At 44.2% G+C, this 27316-nt stretch overlaps 1 protein-coding gene across 1 annotated transcript in view; it reads right to left on the reverse strand.

Annotated features, from left to right (window-relative positions):
- The window catches only part of MAPK8IP2 (mitogen-activated protein kinase 8 interacting protein 2), an 84758-nt gene extending 57845 nt beyond the window's left edge, over nucleotides 1–26913 (reverse strand). The window contains exon 1 of the mRNA XM_040343147.1: nucleotides 26420–26913. Within this exon, the coding sequence (XP_040199081.1) occupies nucleotides 26420–26484 (65 nt within the window). The 5' untranslated portion in view covers nucleotides 26485–26913. The remainder of the gene's footprint in view (nucleotides 1–26419) is intronic.
- Between the last annotated feature and the right edge of the window lie 403 nt (nucleotides 26914–27316).

The raw sequence follows: 27316 nt of genomic DNA on the forward strand, positions 1-27316 counted from the left end.
ATGGAAATTATTATTAATTCAATAGGAAATTATTCAACTTCCTCCTATTTTTTTCTCTTCCTATACCCTGCCCCAACCTTACCTCCACGTCACCCCCTAGTATTTTTTCACCTTACTGGTGGGGAGCCTGGCTTCTCCTGTGTAGCTAGTCCCCTTGTACCACTGCTTGTGTCCCTTGCCACCCACCCTAGCCCTGCCCCCACTGTCACTGGTAGACTGCTAGATACCAGTCTTACTTTGGTTATTTTTTGGTGACCACTTACTTCTCACACTTTACCACATCATGCAATAACTTGATATTCTCCATGTTATTGAACTGTTAATTCCATTGTTACCTGTATATTTGATGCCTATAGCTGTTATACATGATGTCAATTGTATTTATTCCTGATGCTATTTCAATACATAAAGAATGTGTAAATAGTGGTGGAAGGAAAAAGAAATCGGTATTTAAAATAAGTCCTAAGGCCGCGTACACACGGTCGGTCCAAACCGATGAAAACAGCCTGAAGTCCAGTTTCATTGGTCCAAACCGACCGTGTGTACGGCCCATCGGTCTGTTGTCCCTTGGACAAAAATGTGAGAACTTGCTTTAAAATCGAACCGATGGACGGCTGACCATTGGTCAAAAGCGATGGTTAGTACACAAAAGCATCAGTTCAAAACCCGCCCATGCTCAGAATCAAGTCGACGCATGCTTGGAAGCATTAAACTTTGTTTTTTTCAGCACGTCGTGTGTTTTACGTCACCGCGTTCTGACACGATCGGTTTTTGAACTGATGGTGTGTACGCACATCAGACCATCAGTCTGCTTCAGCGGTGAACCGATGAAAACGGTCCGTCGGACCATTCTCATCGGATGGATCGACCGTGTGTACGCGGCCTAATATTTCAGCACTTTTGATTCTCTCATTTTATTTTTTTCGAAGACCCTGCAGAAGAATTTTACCCAAATATGAAAGCAGCAAGATTTTAAAATGGTGATAATTGCTTGTGTGCTTTTTTTTTACTTTACTGAATAACATGTTATCCATTGACCATGGAGAGAAAGTATTGCCGCATATGTCAATACAGGAAAAAGCAAGCTATTATATAACCACTCTGGAGAAAAACACACCAAACATAGACAGAGCTAAAGAAGAAAAGACACCCAATTACCAATCAGACATGAAAAACAAATGCATGTAGTAAAGCAAGAGATTAGTCTGTGCAGACAGAACACTTTGATCTCAGACAAGAAGCAGCAGCCACAAAACAGAGGATATTTGTAAACCTAAATAATGCTGTATATGACAGCACAGGTACAAGAAGAAAAAAGGTGTGATTTCATACTGTGTGATGTTTTTATGATGTGCAAACTAAAACATCCCAATCATTTTGCATCATTATCTGTCGCACTAAGCCTGCACTGAGCTTGTCATCGGAAACATATTTTAATTCCCTACCGAGATCCATCTTTGAGCTGCAAGGAGGAGACAGAACATGAAAGCATCTGAGACCTGGCAAACCCAGTGTGTGCTAGAGCAGCAGAAAACAACGCACGCACAACATACTGTATATGGTTTCTAAACGCCCCACTGTACACTCATTAATAATATACCTGATTGTTTTTTATAGCAGGAAATAATAAATTCTTATTTTGGGAAAAATGCCTATTTTATCTTTGTTTTCGGGTATTTTATTATTTTTAAATTTGAAACTTATGATAACAACCATCAATCAGCCTATATTCCATTTCAATATATACTTAATCTGGTAACATTGGTAACATTGCCAGAATTTTAGCAATGGCACCACTGGTAACTTTGGCATGGATAGGTCTTCTGTTACAATTCATTGGTCCAGCCTAATTATTCCTGATGCGTCTGTGTGGGGATCCACATAGAGGAATGTTTAGGGTACCATTAATGCCTGGACTGGTTTTAGGGTGTCGGAGTATTTGTGCTCCTAGCCTCCTAATAAATAAATCCTGCCTGGGTTGTGCCCGTGATGACTCATCTATGAACACACTGGAAGGATTACCCTATTTTACTAAAAGAAATCAATGAGTCTCATTATAATTAATCAAGCAAAAAGCTGTCAGCCTTTGTCTGGCGAGCAATATTTCACTAAGTGAACATCAATAAGAACCTATGGATTCAACCTAACACCATCCATTAACAACTCTAAAGCCCCATACACACTATGGCCCGGATTCACAAAGCACTTACGCCGACGTATCTCGAGATACGCCGCGTAAGTGTAACTATGCGCCGTCGTATCTGTGCGCCGTGCCCACAAAACCAGATACGCCTGAAAATAGGCTTCCTACGACCGACGTAACTTGCCTACGCCATCGTATTGTAGGCGCATATTTACGCTGGACGCATTTGCCGCTCCCATTGATTTTCTATGCACATATGCAAATGAGGGAGATACGCCGATTCACAAACGTAGTTGCGCCCGGCGTATAATATACGCGGTTTGCGTAAGTCGTACGTCCGGTGTTAAGGTTAAGCCCCATATATGAGGCGCAAGTCATGCTAAGGTATGGACCAGGGAACACAGCCGTCGTATTTTACGTCGTTTAGGTAGTACGTGAATAGGGCTGGGCGTAGGTTACGTTCACGTCGTAGGCAGTGATCCGTCGTATCTTAGGGAGTAATTCCGACTTGATTCTGAGCATGCGCACAGGGATACATCCACGGAATGGCGCATGCGCCGTTCATTTTAAGTACTTCTACAACGCTTGGCCCATCATTTGCATGGGGTCACGCCTCATTAGCATGGCTCACGCCCACTTCCACCTACGCTGGCTTACCCTGAGGAAAACCAGCGTATCTTTAACAGCGAGTGCTTTGTGAATCCAGTGCTTGCCTCTGTGCGCTGCGCCGGTGTAGCGTAAAAGAGATGCGCTACGCCGGCATAAAAATGCGCCTATGTCTGTGAATCCTGGCCTATCAGTTTTCCTGCAGGTTTTCCTCTTTAGGTTTACCAAAACCATGTAGTGAAAGGGCCTGCCCGATTGCATACAAATTTAAACTCTTAAGGTTTGACCTCATTAAATTAGATGGTTTTGGTAAACCTGAAGAGAAAAACCTGCAGGAAAACTGATAGTGTGTATGGGGCTTAAGGCCTCGTACACACGACCGAGAATCTCGTCAGGAAAAAAACGTCGTTTTCCCTGACGAGATTCTTGGTAAGAAACTCTTGCCGCCCGAGTGTACTGACTTTCATTTCAAAAGAACCGCGGTTCTCTTGAAAGGAAAGAACGCGGTGACGTCATTGCGTACGACGAGCATGCGTTCGTCACATTCAATGCCATCGCTGCCATCTTGCTTCACCCTACCTATGCCGTGGAAGCTACCACGCATGCGTCAAAGTCATTTTGAGCATGCGCGGGTTTCCACGGCGACAGGTTAGTATACACACTCTCGGGTTTCTCGTCTGGAAACAGGCAAACGAGAATCTCGAAGAGAAAAAAGAGAGCAGGTTCTCTTTTTTTCTCGTTGAGATTCTTGCCTGATTTCCAGACGAGAAACCTGAACGCCTTGTACACACGAACGGCTTTCTCTGCAAGAAGCAGTTTTCTTGCTGTTTTTTGGCGAGAAAAACGGTCGTGTGTACGAGGCCTAAGACAAATGGATTTTAAATTTAAAAAAATGAAAAAATTGACCCTCATACTGGAGCTCCCCTGTCCTCCTAGAGTTAAAGTGGTTGTAATGGCATATCGTCTTTTGCATTAAGGTAAAAAAAACTCCCAGTTGCTGTTCCCCTTCCCTAAATACTTACCAGAGTCCTATATTGATACAGAGTTGTGCCCTGCTCCCTCCTCCATCTGCATTCACAAGCTTGACTGAGAGCAGTGGGAGCCATTGGTTACCACTGCTCTGAGTCAAATCCTGTTAGGTGGGAGCGGGGGGCGTGGCTGAGTCACACTGTGCATGTCTAGGGATGCACACAACCTGGCTCAGGAGTGAGCCCACACATCTGCCTGCATAGAAAGCAACTTGCTATGTGGGCAGACACAACAGGGGGAGCCAAGAGCACCAGCAGGGGACCCTGGAAGAGGAGGTTCAAGGTCGCTCTCTGCAATACCATTGAACTAAGAATGTAAGTATAACATGTTTATTATTTTAAGGGAAAAAAAACTTAAAAAATTCTTTAATTGTTAATTTGGTCTATAGGCAAAGGTTTAAGGATAAAATACTTACCTCACTCCTCGCTCCAGCAGGCGCCCTCCAGTGATATGGCCAGTCCCCCACAACTCTACTTTAAGGTGCAACCGTCTCCGGTCACATTCCTCATAAACATACAATACAGGGTTATTGCCTCAGAGTGGGGAGATGTGTAAGTGATACAGCCTGTTCTGCAAGACATACCTTAACTCCCCTGGATAAAGTGAGCACTGGATTTTTTATTTTCATAGAGTTGGGCTTTAAGATGGAAACCATTTTGCATTCTCTTGTTTTGATAATAAAACCACACAGATTGATTTCCCTTCCTTGTGATAGGTTAATAATTAATTAACTGTTTATGTATGCATTAAGCTAAATTCACAAGGACTTTTTATTTTTTTTCAGTTGTTATTTTCATGATACTGCATCTTACAGCAGTCATATCTCTAACAAGGCACAACTCACAAAGGCGCATAACATGCTTTAATTTAGCCTATAAACAGCAGGGATGAGCTGGGGTGTGTTCCGGTCCTAATCCAAACCCATCTGAGCTAGCCCACGAGGAAGCTGTCACTGTACTGACCAACCATACGTGGCCGAGGCATTTCCCGGCCCACAGTCAAATGTATACATACCCCTTGAATACGTGCAACTGCAGGACGAGGAATGTCCTGGACATAGATAATAGGCCCCGTGAATTGACAACTTCCTGACGGCCTTCCTCCGGTGGGTTCAGACTGGGATCTGAACACACCAGAGCACATACTTAGTAAACAGTGCTGTCTTAAAGCTGAATGCTAGCCTTACTTACAGTCTTGCACAGTTGTACAGGCTTATCTGATTTCACTGCAGACTCTAAGCAAATGTTGACCCAAGCCTAATTTCCTGTCTGGAGGACATCCAGCACCATATTGTCCCTTCTTCTCAATTCGAACTGTCCCTTACACACACATTTTATTCATTAGATTTCAGTTTTTTGAATTATAGATGCTCAGCTAATATGTTCCTGCTATTTTAAAGAAGCAGCACTGAGAAGCACAGAGAGCCAGTGATGACATTGGTGGGTCTAAAAAAAGGTGCATAATGAAATAGAAAAATTAGCGGCCTGCCTGCAGAGTATTATAAATCCTACCAGCACAGCCTGGCCCCTGTATTGCAAAAGACCTTCTCGGATGCACCATAACTATGCTAGATGCGGTTGTCGTAGTACCCGAATCGGGTACTGTAGGAATGTGGAAGAATGTTCCTCTTACCATCATATTTAACATTTGAACATGGACTCCAAGATTGTGACAAAGATTTTGGTGACCCGTCTTAACGGACCCTTCCCATAGCAGTTACAAAACTCCACACATCTGCCTAACTTGCTGGCTGTTTATGCCTCTCCAGGGATAGGCTACCTCATTAGTCGTTCAAGTTCATCCTTCGTTTGTCATGCTATGGGCAGAGGGAGGGAGTAATATGCTCTGATTGGTCAGAAGCATGGTCAGTCAGACTCGTGCTGGCAATGCCCCTACCTCTCGCCCAGCTGGCAATGTCTTAGTAAGCAGAAGAGAGCGTTCAAGCCTAGCAGAGTGGATCAGATTGGCAAGGGATGAGATTTGACTGACCTGGGCTGTTAATGTGCTGTCCACCCACTAATTGGCTTACCTAGGGTTAAGATGCATTGGAGTCACCTCATGTTTTCTGATCAGTGTGGCAATGCAGGATATATGCAATGGCCATTCGTGCTGTACAGCACCCAAATGCTCTTTACAATGGATGTGCATTGCAGCACACTAGTTTGCAGGGAAATTAAAATGCATGCGCTATTATTTGGCAGTGCAGCACTATGTACATTCGTCACAAATTACATTGGGGGGCCATTTACAATGAATAGCACCATTTTTGCACCAACACATGATGCCACAGTAAAGTGCCCTAACATGTAGCCTGTACAGGGTGGCTCTGTCAAGTAGGCTGTACAGGACCTCATGATTTCCAACGGTGGCCTTGTCAATGACTGTTGTTAAAATATAAATTTAAAAGTCCATTCAAAAGATTACTGCATAGCTCATAATTCCTTAAAGTAACTTAAAAGCAGAACTAGTGAGGTGAAATGGTATGTAATTACTTTGGCAAGAGGTAAGTTGACATGACTACAGAAGATTGGTGGCTTCAAGGAACTGGCCATCACTACCGGAGCTGAGAGGGAGGAAGCCTGCGTACCTGTACCTGTTTTTGACAAGTTCAGCCCCCTTCTCCCCCCCCCCCTGCGGCCGGCCCATCGAGGAAGCGCAGGGCGATGCGCACATGTGCAGTAGGAAACCAGATCTGAAGCCACAAGGCTTCACATTTTCCCTTAGCCAAGATGGTGGAGGCAACACCTAAGAGCCGATTCAAGAATTGGCCTGGGTGAGGATACCGCTGGATGCCTGGACAGGTAAGTACCCTAATAGTACAGTATTTGCAGCTGCTGACTTTTAATTATTATTTTTTTGGGGGGGCGGGGGTATAACTTCTCTCTAATTAGTATCTTATTCTGAAGAAGGGCATGTCGATTTTTTTGAACTGAGTTCAGCTTTAAGTTTTAATTTAATGCAGAAAAATGATTACTAACTAGTCATAGGATAAAATGTGAATAGGAGTGAAAGGAACTTGCAAATTATAGCAAACTGAGCCTATGACAAGGCGAGTTTAAGGGATTCATTTCTTTAGTGTGCGTTGTACTTAAAATTGTACATATCAGTAAGTATCAACTGTTTTCTTTACCTGTTATCCTATTCTGGTCCTAGCTTGACATTTACAGTGGTGTATATAACCTCAGTTAACTATATCTCTGGATCTATTCATAATTTTGACATGCTGTTTTTACTGTAGTTTGCATATGCATTGTTTCATCATACACTCAGTTGTAATTGCCCAGGTTTGAGATACATTAAAACTGAGTTAGGTAAGCAAAGGCCTTATGCTGAGAACACAAGGGCTCAGGATTACCAGTTCTCACAGGAAAATAAAAACAAACTAGGCCAAAAATAGGTGCTGTCCTTGCGGACAGCAATTATATGTGCTGCTGTAAGAAAAGTACACAAGCTGAATATTTTATTCATGTAATATTAGTAGCAATGTGTAAAAGAAAACAAAAAAAAAAAAATACGAATTATTGAACAAACAATAAAAATAATTAAATTAGGGAAATGACAGGATGGATAGAGTAAAACACATGGCTAGAGTCACAGCCAGAAGCTTGCTATCATGCAATCAGTAAAAGCAGCATGATATAATGTAAATACCTTTCATAATATGAAAAAATAATACAATCAAATCAGGTTCCATTTGTATTAAAAGTGTCCTGACGGCTAGGCCTGAATTGCCAGACTCTTTGGTTCCCGTGGTCCACCTCTACTTTGACAAGTGAAATTACATGCAGAGAGGACATTATTGATAGCTTTGTTCCATTCAGCCTAAGAGAGCAATAAAGGAATCCTTCCATTTTCATGTCAGCCTTTTCCTACTATGTTCTAGCATGGTTTATATCGGCCTATGTTCACTCAAAGAGCCATCAAGCAGCCTTTTGGAGACAACAGACATTTAAACTTGGAAAATATTAAATATAGCCCTGATAGTCAGTATTGCTGTAAGAATAAGTTCTTTTTGGAATCCGATATTTGGAAAATATGCAGTTGCAGGATCACAATATTTAAGGGGAGAGTAAGGCCTCGTACACACGATAGGTTAACCAGAAGACAACGGTCTGAAGGACCGTTGTCATAGGTTAACCGATGAAGCTGACTGATGGTCCGTCACCCCTACACACCATAGGTTAAATAACCGATCCTGTCAGAATGCGGTGACGTAAAACACAACAACGTGCTGAAAAAAACGAAGTTCAATGCTTCCAAGCATGCGTCGACTTGATTCTGAGCATGCGTGGATTTTTAACCGATGGCCCCGTACACACGAGAGGATCGATCCGCTGAAATTGATTCGCGGATCGGTTTCAGCGGATAGATCCGCTGGTGTGTACGATTCAGCGGATATTTATCCGCAGATATATTTCGGGCCGACCGATTTCCAGCGGATAAAAATTTCTTAGCATGCTAAGAAATCTATCTGCTGGAATCGGCTCCAGCGGATCGATCCGGTGGTCTGTACAGACTCACCGGATCGATCCGTCCGAAACCCATCCCTCGCATGCGTCGTAATGATTTGACGCATGCGTGGAATTCCTTATATGACAGCGTCGCGCACGTCGCCGCAATGGGAATTCAGCGGCGACGGCGCGACACGTCATCGCAATGCGAATTCAGCGCGGATTTCGATCCGATGGTGTGTACACTCCATCGGATCAAAATCCTCAGAGGATTTATCCGCGGAAACGGTCCGGAGGACCGTATCCGCGGATAAATCCTCTCGTGTGTACTAGGCATTACAATCTGTTTTGACCTATCGGTTAGGAATCCATAGGTTAATTTTAAAGCAAGTTGGCTTTTTTTAACCTATGGTTAAATAACCTATGGGGCCCACACACGATCGGTTTTGACCGATGAAAACGGTCCTTCAGACCGTTGTCCTCTGGTTAACCTATCGTGTATACGAGGCCTAAGAAACTCTGCAATGTGCACAAAGCGGCTGGTTGTCTCTGGAACTCGCAGTGTTGGCTAGGCACGTATATGTTGTCTAGCTCCCCCTGTTACAACTTAGCAATGTTTTGTATTGTTTGACAGAGCATACAGTATCATTAGTAAAGTCTATTGTATTATGTGATCACATAATATAATAAATGGTCTCAGACATGACATGTTTATTATATCTAAATTCTATAGACGAGAAGTTGAAAAACACAGAAAGAATAGAAAAAGAGAAATAAACAAATACCATTCAAGAATAGATGGTCAGTTATCTCTGATCAATGTCTACATATCATATTGTGAGATGGAAAGGAATTCAGAAATGTACACATTTAATAAAAAGATACATATTCCAAATTGTGATTTATTTATTTCTGAGAAGAAGCGCATAGCACAATTATGGTTATATTTCCTAAAATCAGCACTGCTAGGGCCCCAAAAGATAGAGCTTGGTTGCAGCTTCCCATGTTGGGACAGGATTCAAAGCGGTCAATGTCGTTTTGGGGCTCATCTGAACTACAAAATAATAAGGGTGCACCAGCCTTGTGTATTACCTTAAACCACATATGTCAAACACCAGGCCTTTTCATGTGGCCCTCAGTTTGCACCCTGGAACATGGCAGAAGTGAGTTCTGCCACCTCCACTCCCTGCTGTCACTTGTAAACACAGAAGCCTTCTGTGTTTACAGGGGTCAGCTTTGTTCTCAGTGGCTCCCGGAACAAACAGATATCCCTACACGCACTCATAGCGGGGCACAGCAGGGATAGCTCTCCAGAATCTGAGCTAGAGAACAATCTCCATGCAAGGTGAGGCACAGCCACTTACACAGGGAGCTACAAGAGCCAGGCCAAGAAGGAGAGAGAGTTGTTAGGAAGCACTGGGGGGGGGGGTTGGATTTGGGGATGCACACTGTGCACAGTACACCCCTAAAACCTGCACTCTGCACACAGCACACCCCTGAACTCTGCACTCTGTATGTAACAACGCACTCCTGATCCCTGCACTCTGTAATTAATGCACTCCTGAACTCTGTACGTAACACAGTCTTGAACACTACACTCTGTACGTAGCACCCCCAAATACAACCGCACTGCTGATGTGGCCCATGATGTAACTGAGTTTGACACCCCTGCCCTAAACACATTACCACCATCACCTCAAAATGTGTTCAGTCAAGTGGTGATGATCATGGTCTGATCATTGGATATCCAAGTCCTTGACTTGAGTAGTGACAGTGGTTCAGGTCATTTTATACACTTACAGCCATATGGCTTTTGTAAGTATGTTTGTATTATTTTAATTATGAAATGGCGTTTAGAGTAATAAGCAAGGCTGCTGCACCCTGCCTGTTATTTTGCTTGTTAGAAATAAAGATTTCCCTGGTTAGAAGATTACAGCATAGCCCTAAAGTGGAAGTTAACTCCCATCTCTGACTTTTACCTATAGGTAAGCCTATAATAAGGCTTACCTATAAGTACTGTAAATATCCCCTAAACAATCAGCCGGTGACACCATCAGCGCATGCTCTCTGAAGGAATTCCTTTAGAGCCCTGTGCCATTAATGGCGCTCCTCCCTCCCCATTGCACGTGCGTGGGAGTAAAGTCATTGCAGCTTAGGTAAGTTTCACATAATGTACTAGTATGCGATGCATACTAGCTGATTATGACATTGTACAAAAAAGTGTGTAGCGCCAAAGATATGAATATAAATAAACAGTCAATCAATATAAAATAAAAAGTCCTCAATTAATGAATGCAATCCTCCATGATAGGAGCAGAAAGGCATCACTGAAGAGAAAACCTCTCTAACACCTCTTGAAGTGAACATAGGTTTTTAAACAGTGCTCAGAGATCCGCCACCGCATCCCAGTGAAAGGGACACTCACCAGAGATGATGGCTGCCATTACAACAGCATGCAGGCCTTGGGTAAGTGTCTGTCATCCGGTGAAATGTAAACCCAGTGAGTCTGTCCAGCGACACCCCACATCAGTGTCTAAAATAAAGCTCACCAGGAGCCAGAAGTATTTTCATGGTGTAGTAGTTTTAATAAAGATGCAAGTGCACATAAAAACAAAAAAGTTGCATAAAATCCTTACACAATTAATTTTCAACTAGAAGCTGATTGGTTTCTTTGCAGAAACGCACCAGACGTTGCACTCTTCAGTTTTAGCAAATAACTGCCAACAAGCAATACACATTCACAGGGCAATATTATGCCAATTGTTCTTTTTTATAAATAATGGTTCATTCAAAGTGCAAAAATAGAAGCCACTCATTTGAACATGAAGAACAAACAAATATTAAGGCTTTGTGTGGCTCCACTCATGAAGAGTTCATCTTCCCTGCGTTTACAGGAATGCCCTTATTACATCACTCAAAGGACTGCATTGTCTAAATCCCCCAGGCCTACTTCACTGAGTAGATGGAGCTGAAAGGCCATCAGTCTTGTGCGACAGTACAAGACCATTCCCATTCAGTACAATATGAATACAAAAAAAAAATCACGCTGTCTACACAGCAAATGTAATTAAGTCAGATGACATGCACGCCCTACAGTAGAGAAGCAGCCACCAGATTCTCCCCCAGCTTTTCAATTTCCTATTTTAGCAACAGATAGAATAATAGATAGCCAAATCCATAATCCGCTTTCTCACATCAATAGACTGTATTCCACATAGAGAACCCATCGATAGTGGTGCAGCAAGCACTTCTGCAGAGATGTGACTTATACTTATAAGTTAATAAATAATGCAAATTTAAATTAGATTGGAATTACCCCTGGAAGCTAAACTGCCCTGTCTGACCCATATGCTTCTCTTGCTTTAACCGAGTCCTAAACTACCTAGAGGATATGATTATTTTTCCAGATAGGAGCTAGGGGACTTCATTTGGCTTTCCATTTCCTCAAACCTCTGAGCCATAGAAAATTGACACCATGGAGCTGAGAACAAAGACAGTTAAAATCTCACTACTCATATTCCATAGTCCAAACAGATCACATTTCCTGTATTAAGAAAGAAAGGGATACACATGATGGAGGGGCGAATATCTGAAAGATTAACAGATAGTATTTACCTCAGACACTACTCTCAAGCAAATCTTCTAGGTAGTATACTGTATACCAAGTAGTGTCCGCAGTGCCCATCCTAGAGTAGGGTCATAGGGGGTATGGTATGTGGTATGGTATGTGGTACTGGATTACACTGGGCACCGAAATCCACACTGAACACATTTCATTTATTAAATAGGGAAACTAAAATTGTTACATACAAATGAAAGAGGGGGAAAAAACTACTAATATATTTTACAGTTCAAGAAAATCCTTTGTGTACTAAGTAGTATATACCCTAAAATCTACTTTATGATTCACCTACTAAGCATAAATGTATAGTTTTCCAGTAACCAAATCACAAACTTTCTACCTTTCTCCATCTGGTCAAGTAATGGTAAATAGTTGAAGACACAGTTTACCAGTTATGATATTCCGGGATTGGGTGTATGCTGTTGGGCTCTTCTATCTCTATGAGACTTCAATAGTGAGGTCTACCTTCAGGAATTGTTAATTGTATAATTTTCCATCTTGCTGTCTTAGGGCCTATGTCCATGAGGCTTTTGTTCTCATCAGACGGGTTTTATATTCCTATAAACGTCTAGGGCAGTGGTTCTCAACCTGGGGGTCGGGACCCCCTCGGGGGTCGAATGACGATTTGCCAGGGGTCACCAAATCCTGGGCTGTTCCTAAAGCCCGCGCTGCTCTCCCAGCCTTTTCGTAGCCACCCAACAGGACTGTTCCTGAAGCCTGCAGCCGCCCATTGAGTTCACAGGATGGCTGGGGGGCAGAGACTAGAGATCAGCTGACTGGTGAGGAATGTGAAGTGAGAAAGGCTGGAGGAGACCCTATCTCCTGATTTCGGCATAGGTGTCACTGCCAGCACTGCCACTCACCCCAACTCCCTGCCAGCACTGCCACTCATCCCATTCCCCCCACCAAGGAGTAAGAGAAGGGAAAAAAACTGGAGAATACATGAAAGAATAAGAGAACAAAAAAGATGGCTAGAGAGAGGGATGGGGATAAAAAAAATTAGGACAGCAAGGGAAAAAAGGAAAACAAAGGAGAGCACAGAGAGAGTGGCACATCCTAAAATGCACCAGAAGGGATTTTAATACTGTACAAGTGGAAGGGACTCAGGGAGCACTAAATGTCCATGGGTTAGGGGCGCAAATTACATGTCTTGCCTTGGGTGCTGACAACACACGCTACGAAAATAATTTTACTGTTAGGGGTCCCCACAACTTGGGAGATTTTATAAAGGGGTCACGGCACTAGTAAGGTTGAGAACCACTGGTCTAGGGTAAAACAAAACCCACTTGAAATAGGTCAAAAGTGTATCAGAAGGAGCTTAACTGCACCTGTCAATTAATACTGAATGATTTCAAACTGATGTCAACCTGATGCCATTGACACATGTCCAAAACCCGGAGACTCGGGCCATTTACATCACCTCTTCAAAAAGGAGCTAGAGCTGGTGCTTGAAACTAAGAAAAGAATATCGATCTAACCTATAAGCATCTGGGTAGATCACCCTTCTTCATCTCCTTTTAACATGACTGCGTTATAAAATATCCCTATTTACATTTAATGAAACTAATGTAAAGCTAAACTTGCAAAAATGTAATGTTCATATTATCTAAATTAGTGTGTAAAGATTCTGGTTTTGTTGGCATTATATAATTTAGGTACCTTGCAAATCAAAAAAAATACAGAGTACAGTACTCGTTAAAATACAGGACTGTTCTTAGCTAAGCAGGGTACTATGACGTTTTTTATTAATTTTAAAAGTTATATAAAATAAATGTTCTATTACTTACCTTTATATTACTGTAGTTAGGAGAGCACAAGCCTCGTTGGGGTAGAGTGATAATGTTAGCTCTGGCAAAAACATTTTACAAAAGCCTACATACCAAAAGACTGAACCTCTGAGCAGTCTACAGGACCAAAATATTTATAAAGCTAAAGTTCATAATTAACAGAAAAAAGTTAGTTTTACGTTTCATATATGTTGTGTTAATGGTAATATATTGGGGTTCATCTACTGAAATGTTCACGGGTTGGTGACGGGAATATTCATGGAGCCAATCCTCTGCACTTCACATCAGTGTCCCTATCATTAGATGTCCCCCATCAGTGTCCCCCTCATAAGAGGTCCCCATCAGTGTCTCCATCATTAGAGATCCCTCTATCAGTGCCCCGCTCATAAGAGGTCCCCCATCAGTATCCGCATAATTAGAGGTAACTCCATTAGTGTCCCCCTTATTAAAGGTCCTTCCATCAGTCACCCTCATTAGAGGCCCCTCACCAGTGTCCCCATCATTAGAGGTCCCCCATCAGTGTACCTATCATTAGAGGTCCCTCCATTAGTGTCCCCATCATTAAAGGTCCCTCATCAGTGACCCCCACATTATTTTCCCTTACTGAGGACTGGAGGGGAGGCTGGGAGCTAGGACCCAGCAGCTGGATCTCTGTGGGCGGGACTTAGCGAGTGGGACTTGGTGGGCAAGATTTCATGGGCTTGGGATATACACAATGCAGCAGCCAGGTCTGGGGGATGAAGTTTGGGATAACCTCCCCTCCACTGAATGCTAGAGCAGACCTACCACGTGGTTCATTGCTAGACACCAGACAGCGCTAGAAACCAACCGCTAATGCTGGAAGCGGTGTGCAGGAGGTGGGACTTGGCGTTCAGAATTTCCGACAACATTTGTGCGACCGTGTGTATGCAAGACAAGCTTGAGCCAACATCCGTCGGAAAAAAATCCACGGTTTTGTTGTCGGAATTTCCGATCGTCTGTACGCGGCTTAACAGACGAATCATTAACAACACTGCTCGTGATGCCCGGGCCCCCTACATGTGGCTGTCCCCCCTGATGGCGGCCCTGTCACTCCTCTGGCAGGTGTGACCCCGGTGCAGTCCGCACCACCCACACCTCCCTAGCGATGCCACTGGGAGCAAGATGTGATCTGTCTCTGCCAGCACCTGAATACAGGTGACTGGGAGCAGCGCTGATCTGTTATGTAATTAAATGTTGCGGTAATGCTACAAAAATATGTTGCACCAAAAAAAAAGGAAGAATTCTGACAACATTACTGAAAAATGTAAGTTGATCGTTATATTTCTTCCATCCTCTCTACCATAGTTCAGATGAAATACAATATCAAAATGTGGGAGATTTAATATGTGCTATTAAAAGATTATAGATACGTTCTTAAGTGCAAAACATAATCAGTAATAATCCACTCTATCAAAAAGAATAATGTTTCTCAGGAAGCAGAGAAGTAGCAAAGTATGTATATGCAACATCAGACTTTTTAAACTTGCCTCTGAACTGACTTTATTCACTAGAGAGTTCTCTCTCCTCTTAGAATGTATCAATAATATATGACTCTACAGAGCAATACTGCAGAGGGACATGTACAATCTTGTGTACTCTGCCACTAAATATACATATACATGGACCTGCAGTGTGAGAAGTGGGTCTGAACTTAAAGTGGAAGGCAAGCCTACCTATAACTATTCTTAAAAATGTTTCCTTCCATCTCCTCCTACCTATCCTGTAAAAAAAAAATCTGTGTACTTACCTACTTTTAATTTTTAATTCACTGCAGTCTGGTCACGTGATACCGCAGCTCTGGCTCCCCAGTGCCAGTGAGCAGCGGCTGCAGGGGAAAGGAGGGAGCATCTACAATGGCTGGGTGAGATCAGGCTCAGGTAATCCACAGCAGTTGTCAAGTGCTACCTTACACAGGGAGGAGCTGCTGATTCACATGATCGGACTGGAGTAAGTACATAGCTTCTTTTTTTATATTAAAGGTGGGTAGGATAGTTATGAAGAGGAAGGAGGAGTTTTTAAGAATACAGTTATAATAGTTATAGTTAGGCTTTTCTTACATTTTAAAAATACTTACTGCATATGCAGAACCCTGAAAAATCTACCTTTTCTTCTATTCCTCCTCGTATGTCTTGAAATGATACTAAAGGTTTGCGTTTTTTTTAAATAACAAACATGTCATACTTACCTCCACTATACAGTTTTTTTTGCACAGAGTGGCCCCGATAGTCCTCTTCTGGGTTCCCACAGCATTAGATAACCCCCTCTGGGAAGCTCTCCCCCGAGGGGGTTACCTTGCGGGCGTGCTCATGAGTCATACACTCTGTATCAATAGACGCTGAGTGTATGACTCGGCCCCACCCCTGGCGCTCACATCATTGGATTTGATTGACAGCAGCGGGAGCCAATGGCTATCAATCTATCCAATTAAAGCTGGGACTCCGTGGAGAGAAGGACGACAGTGACACGCTCACGGAAATTCAGGGCTCAGGTAACTAAAACAGGGGGCCGGACACGGCAAGGTGTTTTTTCACCTTAATGCATAGGATGCATTAAGGTGAAAAAGCACGTAGGTTTACGATCCCTTTAAGCCTAATAGCTGAATTTCTGCTTGTGAGATTATCTTATTACCCCACCAGTCATCAAGGAGGCAACTCTTCCATGCAGAAGCAAAGCCTTCTTCTCTACCAAGATGACCGACTCAATACAGAAACATAGGGGGTTGTTTTACCAAAGGCAAATAGGCCAAACATTTTGCACTTAGCTTAGTAATTGAGGCAAAGCTTTGCTGACCTCTATCATCCAATTATGTGCAAACAATAATACTTTACTTTTTCCCCCCGTGCATGTGATTGAGTATTGTTTGCCTAGTAAATTTTCATAATGTTCACTAGGCTAAGAGCCGGTTCACTCAGCCGCGGCACGACTTGGGGGGGCGACTTCAGAGGCGACCTGCAAAACGACTTCTGTATAGAAGTTAATGCAGGTCGCCCCAGCCGCCCCTGAAGTCGTACAGGAACCTTTTTCTAAGTCGGAGCGATTTGCGTCGCTCCTATTAGAACGGTTCCATTGCATTGAATGGGACGCGACTGGTCAGGCGGCTGAGCTGCCTGACGAGTCGCCCCAGTGTGAACTGGCTCTTAGGTAAAATTCCCTTGTGAAGTCAACAGCTTATTTGTCTTTTGTAAACAGCCCCACTGTGAAGAACAAGGCATGGCACAGTAATAGGAAAAAAAGATCAGCTAAAAGAAGAGGCAACACTGGTAGCTAGTCTCTTGCCCTCTGCTTTAAAAGGCCAAGCCCTCTTATACAACTTTGAATGTTGGCATGTATAATTCTAAGAAAAACTGACCCATTAATGGTGAGTACCTGGCTTCCCTAGACTGATAACTACCCCAAATCTCAACATGATAAGTAATTTCTTCACATGTTATTGGAAGGAAAACAACATGGCACGTACATGAATATAGCCATGATGGTCAAAACACAGATATAGCACACCCACACAGGGGTGGATAAGAACATTCAGAGACAAATGAGCATAGATAACTTTAAAAAAATGAAAACGTAGGTTACTGCAGGGCTCGACAAATCCCGGGCGCCAGGTCGCCATGGCGACTAGAAATAGGGTCCTGGCGACTTGAATTGGAAGGGGGGGCAAAAAAAAAAAAAAAAAATATATATTTTTTTTTTTTTGTGAGCTGGGGCCATCTGGTGGTGAGCCGTTGGTATTACAAGTTATTACCACCAGATGTGAGCTGGCGCCATCTGGTGGTGGCCGTTGGTATTACAAGTTAAGCATTACAAGTTAAACAGCAATTCTAATGTTGTTTTTCACTATTTTCACTGCCATCTTCATCCCTCTAATTAGAACCCCCAAACATTATATATATTTTTTATCCTAACACCCTAGAGAATAAAATGCCGATCGTTGCAATACTTTCTGTCACGCCGTATTTGCGCAGCGGTCTTACAAGCGCACTTTTTTTGTGAAAAAATTACACTTTTTTTAATTAAAAAATAAGACAACAGTAAAGTTCTCCCCATTTTTTTTTTTTTTTATATTATGAAAGATAATGTTACGCCGAGTAAATTCATACCCAACATGTCACGCTTCAAAATTGCGTCCGCTCGTGGAATGCCGACAAACTTTTACCCTTTAAAATCTTCATAGGCGACGTTTAAAAAAAATCTACAGGTTGCATGTTTTGAGTTACAGAGAAGGTTTAGGGCTAGAATTATTGCTCTCGCTCTACCAATCGCGGCGATACCTCACGTGTGGTTTGAACACCGTTTACATATGCGGGCGCTGCTCACGTATGTGTTCGCTTCTGCGCGCAAGCTCGTCGGGACGGGGCGCGTATTCTGGCTCCTAACTTTTTTACCTGGCTCCTAGATTCCAAGCAAATTTGTCAACCCCTGGGTTACTGATCAACACAAGATTAAGGCAGATGTATAATGTAGAAAAATCTACAGCAATGTCCCATTCTGGTCAACCCAAGGAGGTAGACAAGAAACATTCATTAAAGCGGAGTTCCGGCCACAATTTCACTTTTTAAATATAAATACCCTTGTAATACACAAGCTTAATGTATTCTAGTAAAGTTAATCTGTAAACTAAGGTCCGTTTTGTTAGGTTGTTACAGCATTTAGACACTTTATAAAATAGAAATTGACTGGGGCCATCTTAAGTGTGGGCATCATGAAGCCAGACTGTATGACTTCCTGGATTTCAGCCTTGCAGATCTCGCACATGCTCAGTGCTGCACAAGCAGTGTAATAGGTTTCAGATCAGGTTTCAGCACCTGTACTGTCCAAGTCACATGATTCTTCGAGACTGGGGAGTGCACAGACTCCTGGAAAGTTACACCCACTACATTCCCAGGAGTCTGTGCGGTGTAGGTTAGGAAGCTTAAGCACCTAGGTGCAGGAAGAGGGAAGATTAACTATTCTGCCTAGCAACAACACTTTGAATGCATCTAAAAAAAAAAAAAAAAATCTTAAAAGACTAATGACATTTTTTTAAAACTACTGATGTAATGTTATATTTATGGGTGGAACTCCACTTTAACAGGCCCAGCAGACAGATGACAAACAGGTATTGTAAAAGGGGAAGTGGCCGGTGGCTCAAAGTTGGCGGTAATAAAGGGGGGGGAATAGTAGTGGGGAAGGGACCCCTAGAGCCAAGAGAGAAAGGACAAGGGGGGGAGAAGTGGGACCATGCCATGAGGGACAACAACCTTCATTCCTATCCTAAGAGCAAAGACTAAATAGAGGGCATGCCTAATCTCTTAGATCTCCCCATGATAAGAAATTAACCAAATAACAGACTGATAAGAATAACATTATCTTTTCCCTTAGTACTCTCACCATCTGCAATCACAGTTACCAACTCATTCCTCTAATGACTGAAATACATGAGGCACACAGGGTATGTCGCTGATCCAAGTAAGGCACTGATTGTATCTAGTAAGCAGCAGAACCTGCATAATTTAATTATATCAATAATTGGGGATACGTGGGCAATCCTGCCCATAACTCCCTTAAAATAATAATGGCTGACAAGCTTTCCCACAGTTAATAAGTGCCTCCTGTCCAAAATTATTACACTAATACATTTTCATACACATCCCAAAATGCAATAAGCCTCAATTCTGAAAGCGCACAACACAGACCCATTAATGGAGTGTCATTGCTATGTCCCAGCTTGTACAAAACATTGTACTATTACTATATGCACCAATCAAAGCACATGAACTGTCATTCCTACGCACAAAAGAATGATCATTTATATACATGCCACAATTAATTTTTGTTAAATGTATTTACAGTTCAGTCTTTAATTATTTATTATCCAGTGTTTCCTCTCTCAAATCACACAAAATGGTCAATTGATCAACACTATATTTTAAAAGTGCACAAGCAAATTTGACAGTTAGCATTCCTTGCATGCTGGGAATGTAACTGTTTTTTGAAAGTGGTAAATTGATGGGTTTAGTTTGACTTTAAAAATAGAGAGCAACTGAGCATGTGCAAAGCAGGGTGATCCCCTGTATTACTGGATTTTAAACAGTATAGACACGTATTAGTGTTTTACATAGCTATACCAGCATAAAGGGATCTAACAGGGCATTTCTACCTATAGTTCCACTTTAAAGCGGAGGTTCACCCTAAAACATTTTTCTACCCTTACTAGCTTGCAACAATGACAGTATGCGTTTTTTTTTTGTTATTTTCGCTGTACATACCTTCGTACAGCTATTTTTCCCCACGGCTTCCGGGTAGTGAATCCCGCGGGAGTGGGCGTTCCTATCCAACAGGTGATTGACGTGATGACAAAAACTACCTCCCCCCGTCGCATAAGGTGCGTCACGAGTTGCCGAAAGAAGCCGAACAGCGGAGCGCAGGCGCCGTATAGCGCCGACTCGCCGTTCGGCTTCTTTCGGCAACTCGTGACGCTCCTTATGCGACGGGGGGTGGTCGTTTTTGTCATCACGTCAATCACCTGCTGGATAGGAACGCCCACTCCCGCAGGAATCACTACCCGGAAGCCAGGGAAGAAAATAGCTGTACGAGGTATGTACAGCAAAAAAAAAACGGCATACTGTCATTGTCGAGAGTCAGCTCAATGTGATGTTAGAAAATAGTTTTTAGGGTGAACCTCCGCTTTAAGCTGGTCATTGATGGATTAAAATGCAACCAGTTCAGCAGGCACCGAATGAATTTCGATCAATCTACAGCTGTTCTTGTTTGAGAAAAGTTGATTTAAGGACGACTACTCACAAACAGGCCCATTGAAATGTTTTGCTTGATCAGTGCTGCAGCCAATAGGTTGCTGTCAGAATACAACAGATTCCCTCACCCACCTCGAATGTGTAGATGGGGGAATTGTTTTTTTTTTTTCTTAGCCGGATAGGCGATAAAAAAAAAAAAAAAAAAAGATCCATCTATGACCAGCTTTAGCATTCTGGGGTTAGGTTTAGGAGGATGGTTTGAAGGTCGAGGTTAGGCTTACAGATGTTAAACAGTACATTATAGGCTACAGGCTGAATTTTTCATTGAGGTTTAGGGATTTTGTTATGTTAAAGGGCTGGTTTAAAGGGTTAGTTTGTGATAAGGGTCAGTTTGAAATATATAGTTAAAGCACAAGTAAACCCAACGATTTAATAGTTTAAAAAAAAACATTAAATGCCGGAAATGCTAACTGTCACATTGGTTGTGCTCTCAACCAAACTGTCACACCATCCAATGTCTGGTGTCATAACTGATCACATGTGCAGCATCATGGCAGTTGAAGATTAAACAGAGGCCAAGATGGCAGCTTCCTTGGCTGAAAATGATAGGCGGGTTTACTTCCACTTTAAGGATTAAGTTAAAGCTGGTTAGATAAAATGGCCTTCCCTACTACACCTGTTATGTACTATATAACTCTAAGGCCCCGTACACACGACCGGATCGATCCGCTGGGATTGATCCGCGGATCAGTTCCAGCAGATAGATCCGGTCGTGTGTACGGCCTAGCGGACATTTCCCGGTGGATAAAAATCCAGCCGACGGATTCCCAGCGGATAAAAATTTCTTAGCATGCTAAGAAATCTATCCACTGGAATCCAGTCCAGCGGACTGATCCGGTCGTCTGTACAGACTCACCGGATCAGTCCGTCCGCTCCCATCCCTCGCATGCGTCGTAATGATTCAAAGCATGCGTGGAAGCATTTACCTTCCAGGGTCGCGCACGTCGCCGGGTCATCGGCGCAGCGACGGCGCGGCCACGTCACCGCGGATGTACTCCGCGGGGATTTCGATCTGATGGTGTGTACAGCCATCAGATCCAAATCTGCCAGAGGATTTATCCGCTGGAAACGGTCCGGCGGACCGTTTCCAGCGGAAATCCTCTCGTGTGTACGAGGCCTCAGGCCTCGTACACACGACCGAACATGTTTGCTGAAACTGGTCCGCGGACCAGTTTCCGCGGACATGTTCGGTCGTCTGTACGGCCGACCGGACCGGATTCCCGGCCGAGCAGACAGGTTTCCAGCGGACAAATGTTTCTGGAAGCCTGTCGGTCGGACATATTCGGTCGTCTGTATGACTCACCGGACATGTCCGCTCGGCCGAAAGCCCTCGCATGCGTCGAAGTGATTCGACGCATGCGTGGAAGCATTGACCTTCCAGGGTCGCGCACGTCGCCGCGTCATCATCGTGGCCACGGTGCGGCCACGTCACCACGTATCCTGTCCGCGGGGAATTTGGTCTGATGGTGTGTACAGCCATCAGACCAAATGATCCCAGCGGACATGTCCGATGAAAACGGTCCGCGGACCATTTACATCGGACAGATCCGGTCGTGTGTACAAGGCCTAAGTAATCAGTAATGATCCGCCTCCGTGTGTCCGTAAAGCTCAGCGGGGATCCTCCGTAAAATCCCTGCTGAGCCGTCGGCTGACAGGGCGGTCCCCGCACACTGTGCAGGGACCGCCCTGTCTTTCCTCCGCTCTCCCCTATGGGGGGATCGGATGAACACGGACTGTATGTCCGTGTTCACCCGATCCGATCCGCCAGGCGGAAGAAAAGTAGGATTTTCTTCCACCTGCAAAATCGGAGCTTTGCGGAGGCGGGTGATTACGGGGGTCAGCGGATGTATGTATGTCCCATTTTCATCCGCAAACGGATGGATGAAAATGCGGACATACGGTCCGCACATGTGAAAGGGGCCTAATTCTTCTCTGCAGATCCATTGGCACATGATTCAAGCAATTCCTTGGGCAGGTAGCAATTCTAGTGTTTTGTCACAGCAGACAACAAAGCAGTGCTTACATCAACAGACAAGGTCATATCATGCATGGAGTGGGTAGGCGACAGATCACTTCCCAAAAAAAAGGCTAGCCATTGTGACTTGTCCGCATTTTAATATAATGGTATCACCGGCTGATATGCATTAGCTACCCTCGCTTTTTTTTCTGCGCTCATAATTCAGCTATTAGCTTAATAGTACATTTTCTATAACACATTTGGAATTACATTTTTTGTATTATTATTTTGGGGAGGGGGGCAATTTAGTTGGTGCTAAAACATCCCCCAACCTAAGATACTGTGGCCAATTTTAATTACCAAAGATAATGAGCCATCAAATCTACTTTTTGTTAGAACGATTTAAAATCGATAACCGAACCTGGCCTGAATAAATCTCTACAGTGCCAAGCCAAGCTCAGCAACTTGATTCTATCACTTCTTAGAGACCTACATTTTATGTGAAAACCATAGGTTTAGTTGGCTTCATCGTTGGTACTCCACCACTAAGGGTTACACTGGGCCTTTTTCACCACCCATCCCATCCCTGCATAGATTATATAATACATGCCGGTATAGACTGTATACTGTACAATGTGGTGACATTAAACGTTCCTGTCGGTTTATGCGGGTATAGGTACGGTTAGCTGTAAATGCAGCTTTTTTTTTTTTCTCATCCTATAATACAAGCACTTTTCTCATCCTATAATACAAGCACTTTTCTCATCCTATAATACAAGCACTTTTCTCATCCTATAATACAAGCACTGTACATAGTAATGCTGCAATGCTGTATAAGCCTTGGGTATTGCTGCCAATGGTGTGCTTAGGCTTACCATACAAAATAACTATTATTATGGGATGCACTAGAAATACGTTTTTCATGTCCATTTAACAATAATAAAAACAAAACCTTATGTTGTTATTCAATCCATCAGAAAACAAATTCCGGCCCGAGATGATACATTTAAAACACAACAAGGCCCTCCCTAACCTACTGCTACATGTCTCATTGGTTACTATCCATGCCCATTAAAGTGGTTGCTGTGTATATATTTATTCTATACAAATATCTCTTGGCACAACATGACCTACATAGCAGTGTGATCAGTACACAAAAACACACTATGCCATGTTACATGCTGAATTTATTATGTACATAGTTATTGGGAGATCTTCCTTTAAATGAATGAGACGGGACAGATCCCACCTCACAGCACTGCAGGTATCCATGGTCGTCGTTACCTCAGAAAGCCGGGGTTTTATACCAGGTACATAGTAAGATACATAAAAGGCAATGACATGGATACTTTGGTGCAATATACATACTGATACTGGCAAGATGTAGAAAATGCTTATAAAGAGATGGATAGCTCAGAGATGTCTCATATTGCCCTGTATGAGGGAGTTAATCCTTTATATGCAGCCCTGATGGAATCGCATACGGAAATGTGAAGCATTGTCTAATGGAGCTCTGCTCATCACAGTGAAGGAGCCATGTCTGCTTAGGAAAGCTTGATGCAATATGGCTGCGAATGTTTATACCTCAGCCTACTATGTCAGTCTAGGATTTCTCCTGTTATGTGGATTGTTTTTTTTAGCATCAGACAGGACAATATACAGCAGTCACTCTCCACCGGGGTTCTGGGGAACATTAGGGTTCCTCCAGAGGACATTAGTGGGTTCCTTGACTTCTAAGATGAATTACCTCCCATCTGAGGGTGCATGCATAGTTCCAGGGCCAACGCCACTTGGCAAAGTCAGCGGCATAATACTTATGGTTTGTAAGAGTGGCATTCTGATCACTATTGTAAGGAAGGGGGGTGGAGGGGCATTCTTCCCACTGGCCGTCAAAGAAAGGGGGGCATTATTCCCACTGGCCATCAATGTAAGGGGTCATTCTTACCACTGGCCATCAAAGTAAAGGGGGCATTCTTACCACTGGCCATCAAAGTAAGGGGGGCATTAATCCCACTGGCCATCAAAGTAAGGGGGGCATTATTCCCACTGGCCATCAAAGTAAGGGGGGCATTATTCCCACTGGCCATCAAAGTAAGGGGGGCATTCTTACCACTGGCCATGAATGTAAGGATGGCATTCTTCCCACTGACCATCAATGTAAGGGACATTCTGCCCACTGACGATCAATGTAAGGAGGGCATTCTTCCCACTGGCCATCAAAGTAAGGGGGGCATTCTTCCCACTGACCATCAATGTAAGGGTCGATCTTCCCACTGGCCATCAATGTAAGGGGCGATCTTCCCACTGGCCACCAATGTAAAGATGGCATTCTTCCCACTGACCATCAATGTAAGGGTCATTCTGCCCACTGACCATCAATGTAAGGGGCAATCTTCCCACTGGCCACCAATGTAAGGGGCAATCTTCCCACTGGCCACCAATGTAAAGATGGCATTCTTCCCACTGACCATCAATGTAAGGAGAGAATTCTTCCTACTGACCACCAATGTAAGGGGCGATCTTCCCACTGGCCACCAATGTAAAGATGGGATTCTTCCCACTGACCATCAATGTAAGGGACATTCTGCCCACTGACCATCAATGTAAGGGGCAATCTTCCCACTGGCCACCAATGTAAAGATGGTATTCTTCCCACTGACCATCAATGTAAGGAGAGAATTCTTCCCACTGGCCACCAATGTAAGGAGGGCATTCTTTCCACTGACCTTCAATGTAAGGGACATTCTGCCAACTGAACATTAGTGTAAAGAGGGCATTCTTCCCACTGACCATCAATGTAAGGGGCATTCTTCCTACTGACCATCAATGCAAGGTGCATTCTTCCCACTGACCACCAATGTAAGGAAGGCATTCTTGCTACTGACCACCAATGTAAGTGGCATTATTCTGGCCAACCCTATAAGAGTTTCCACCTAAGGCCCCTGATGTTAGTCTGGGGGACATTCTTCTCACTGGCCACCTCTACACAGAGGACATTGTCTTTAAGGCCAACAACATAGGGAGGGCATTCTTTCCAGTGGCCACTCCTACAAGAATGGCCACCAATAAAAGTGGGGGGGCATTGTTCCTACTGACCACAAGGGGGGCATTCTTCCCACTGACCACAAATGCAAGGGGGGCATTCTTGCCACTGACCACCAATATAAGGGGCATTCTCCTGGCCAACCCTATAAGGGTTTATAACTAAGGCCCCCGATGTTAGGCTGGTGGACATTCTCCTCACTGGCCATCTCTACAAGGAAGACATTGTTCTTAAGGCCACCAACGTATGAGGGGGGATTCTTCCCAGGGGGGCATTCTTCCTACTGACCACCACTACAAGGGGGGCATTGTTTCGAAGGAGACCAATGTAAGGGGGTGGGGATTCTTCCCACTGGCCACTAATGTTAAGGGTCATTCTTTTTACTAACCAACAAAGTAAGGGGATATATTCTTCCAACTTGTCACCCTCATAGGTAGGGGGGCATTGTACGTAAGGCCACTGATGTAAAGGGGGGCATTCTGCTCACTGACCACCAATGTAAGTGTGTGTGTGGGGGGGGGGGGTGTTGACATTCTTCCTACTGACCACCACTACAAGGGGGTAATTATTCCTAAGGAAGGGCACCAATGTAAGGGGGCATTCTTCCCACCAATGTAAGGGGGCAATTCTTCCCACCCATGTAAGGGGGGCATTCTTCCCACCAATGAAGGGGGGCATTCTTCCCACCCACGTAAGGGGGGCATTCTTCCCACCAATGTAAGGGGGGCATTCTTCCCACCAACCTAAGGGGGGCATTCTCACCAATGTATGGGGGGCATTCTTCCCACCAACGTAAGGGGGCATTCTTCCCACCAATGAAGGGAGGGGGGCATTGTTTGGATGAATATTGGTTTAATGGAGAGTGGTAGACCTGGTGTAGATGATGGCCCCACCATATCAGTGATGTGATGATGGTCAGTAGTCTTCTCCATGTGCCCCCCCCCCCCCCCATGGCCCCCCATCTCTCACCTGCAGCTTGGGGGGGAGAGGGAGTGGAAGGTGGAGAGAGAAAACATCTCAGCTCGATCCGCCATCTTCAGCCGGAGAGGTGATGAGACACACCCCGGTGTAGGGAGGACAGGACGGGGCCCCGGATGGGGTGACCCCCCCGGTACACAGATAGGAGGAGGTGGCGGGTGATGTATAGAGGACGGAGCGGGGACAGCGCCCAGTGACGGCGGATTTCAGACACTCAGATCCGGGCGATCATCCTCTCCATGGACGGCTCTCCTTTCCTTCTCCTCCGGATTCCGGGCGATGAGTCGCTCCGTTGTCCCCTCCGGTCCTGCTCCTCGGATGGGGACGGCTCGCTGCGGCGGCTTTGATGCAGTCACATCCAGGAGAGACTGCACAAGCTGGGAGCCAATACACAGGGCGGGGGAGGGGAGAGGGGAGGGCTATGGATGGAGGAAGGACTGGAGGTAGTGCAGGCAACGGTACACTCTCCCCATCCACTACAATGGAGAGCGGGCGGGGAGGGAACTGTCCAGCCGATGGTGCTGAAATGGCGCTGCCGGGAGCCCAGCCTATGTACGGGCAGAGTCACCAGCTATGACCGGATCCTGCGCCACCACCATCCATTACATGACGTCATCACCCTGATTATTAATCCTCATCACCACTAATCACATCCCCGGATTGTTCTGCTTCTTAGATTAAAACACACTGATGTAGGTCATGGAGCAGCTGTTCTCTGCCAGACCTCCCCGGCTACATACTATTCTATAGCAGGTCTTTATGACAGGGATCTACACCTGTCAGCCATAACAGTATGACCACCTACCTCATATTGGGTAGGTCCCCTTTTACTGCCAAAACAGCCCTGACCCATGGAGGCAAGGACCTCCTGGAAGTTGTGAGGTGGGG

Source organism: Rana temporaria, chromosome 3, assembly GCF_905171775.1.
Source record: "Rana temporaria chromosome 3, aRanTem1.1, whole genome shotgun sequence".
Lineage (NCBI taxonomy): Eukaryota > Metazoa > Chordata > Amphibia > Anura > Ranidae > Rana > Rana temporaria.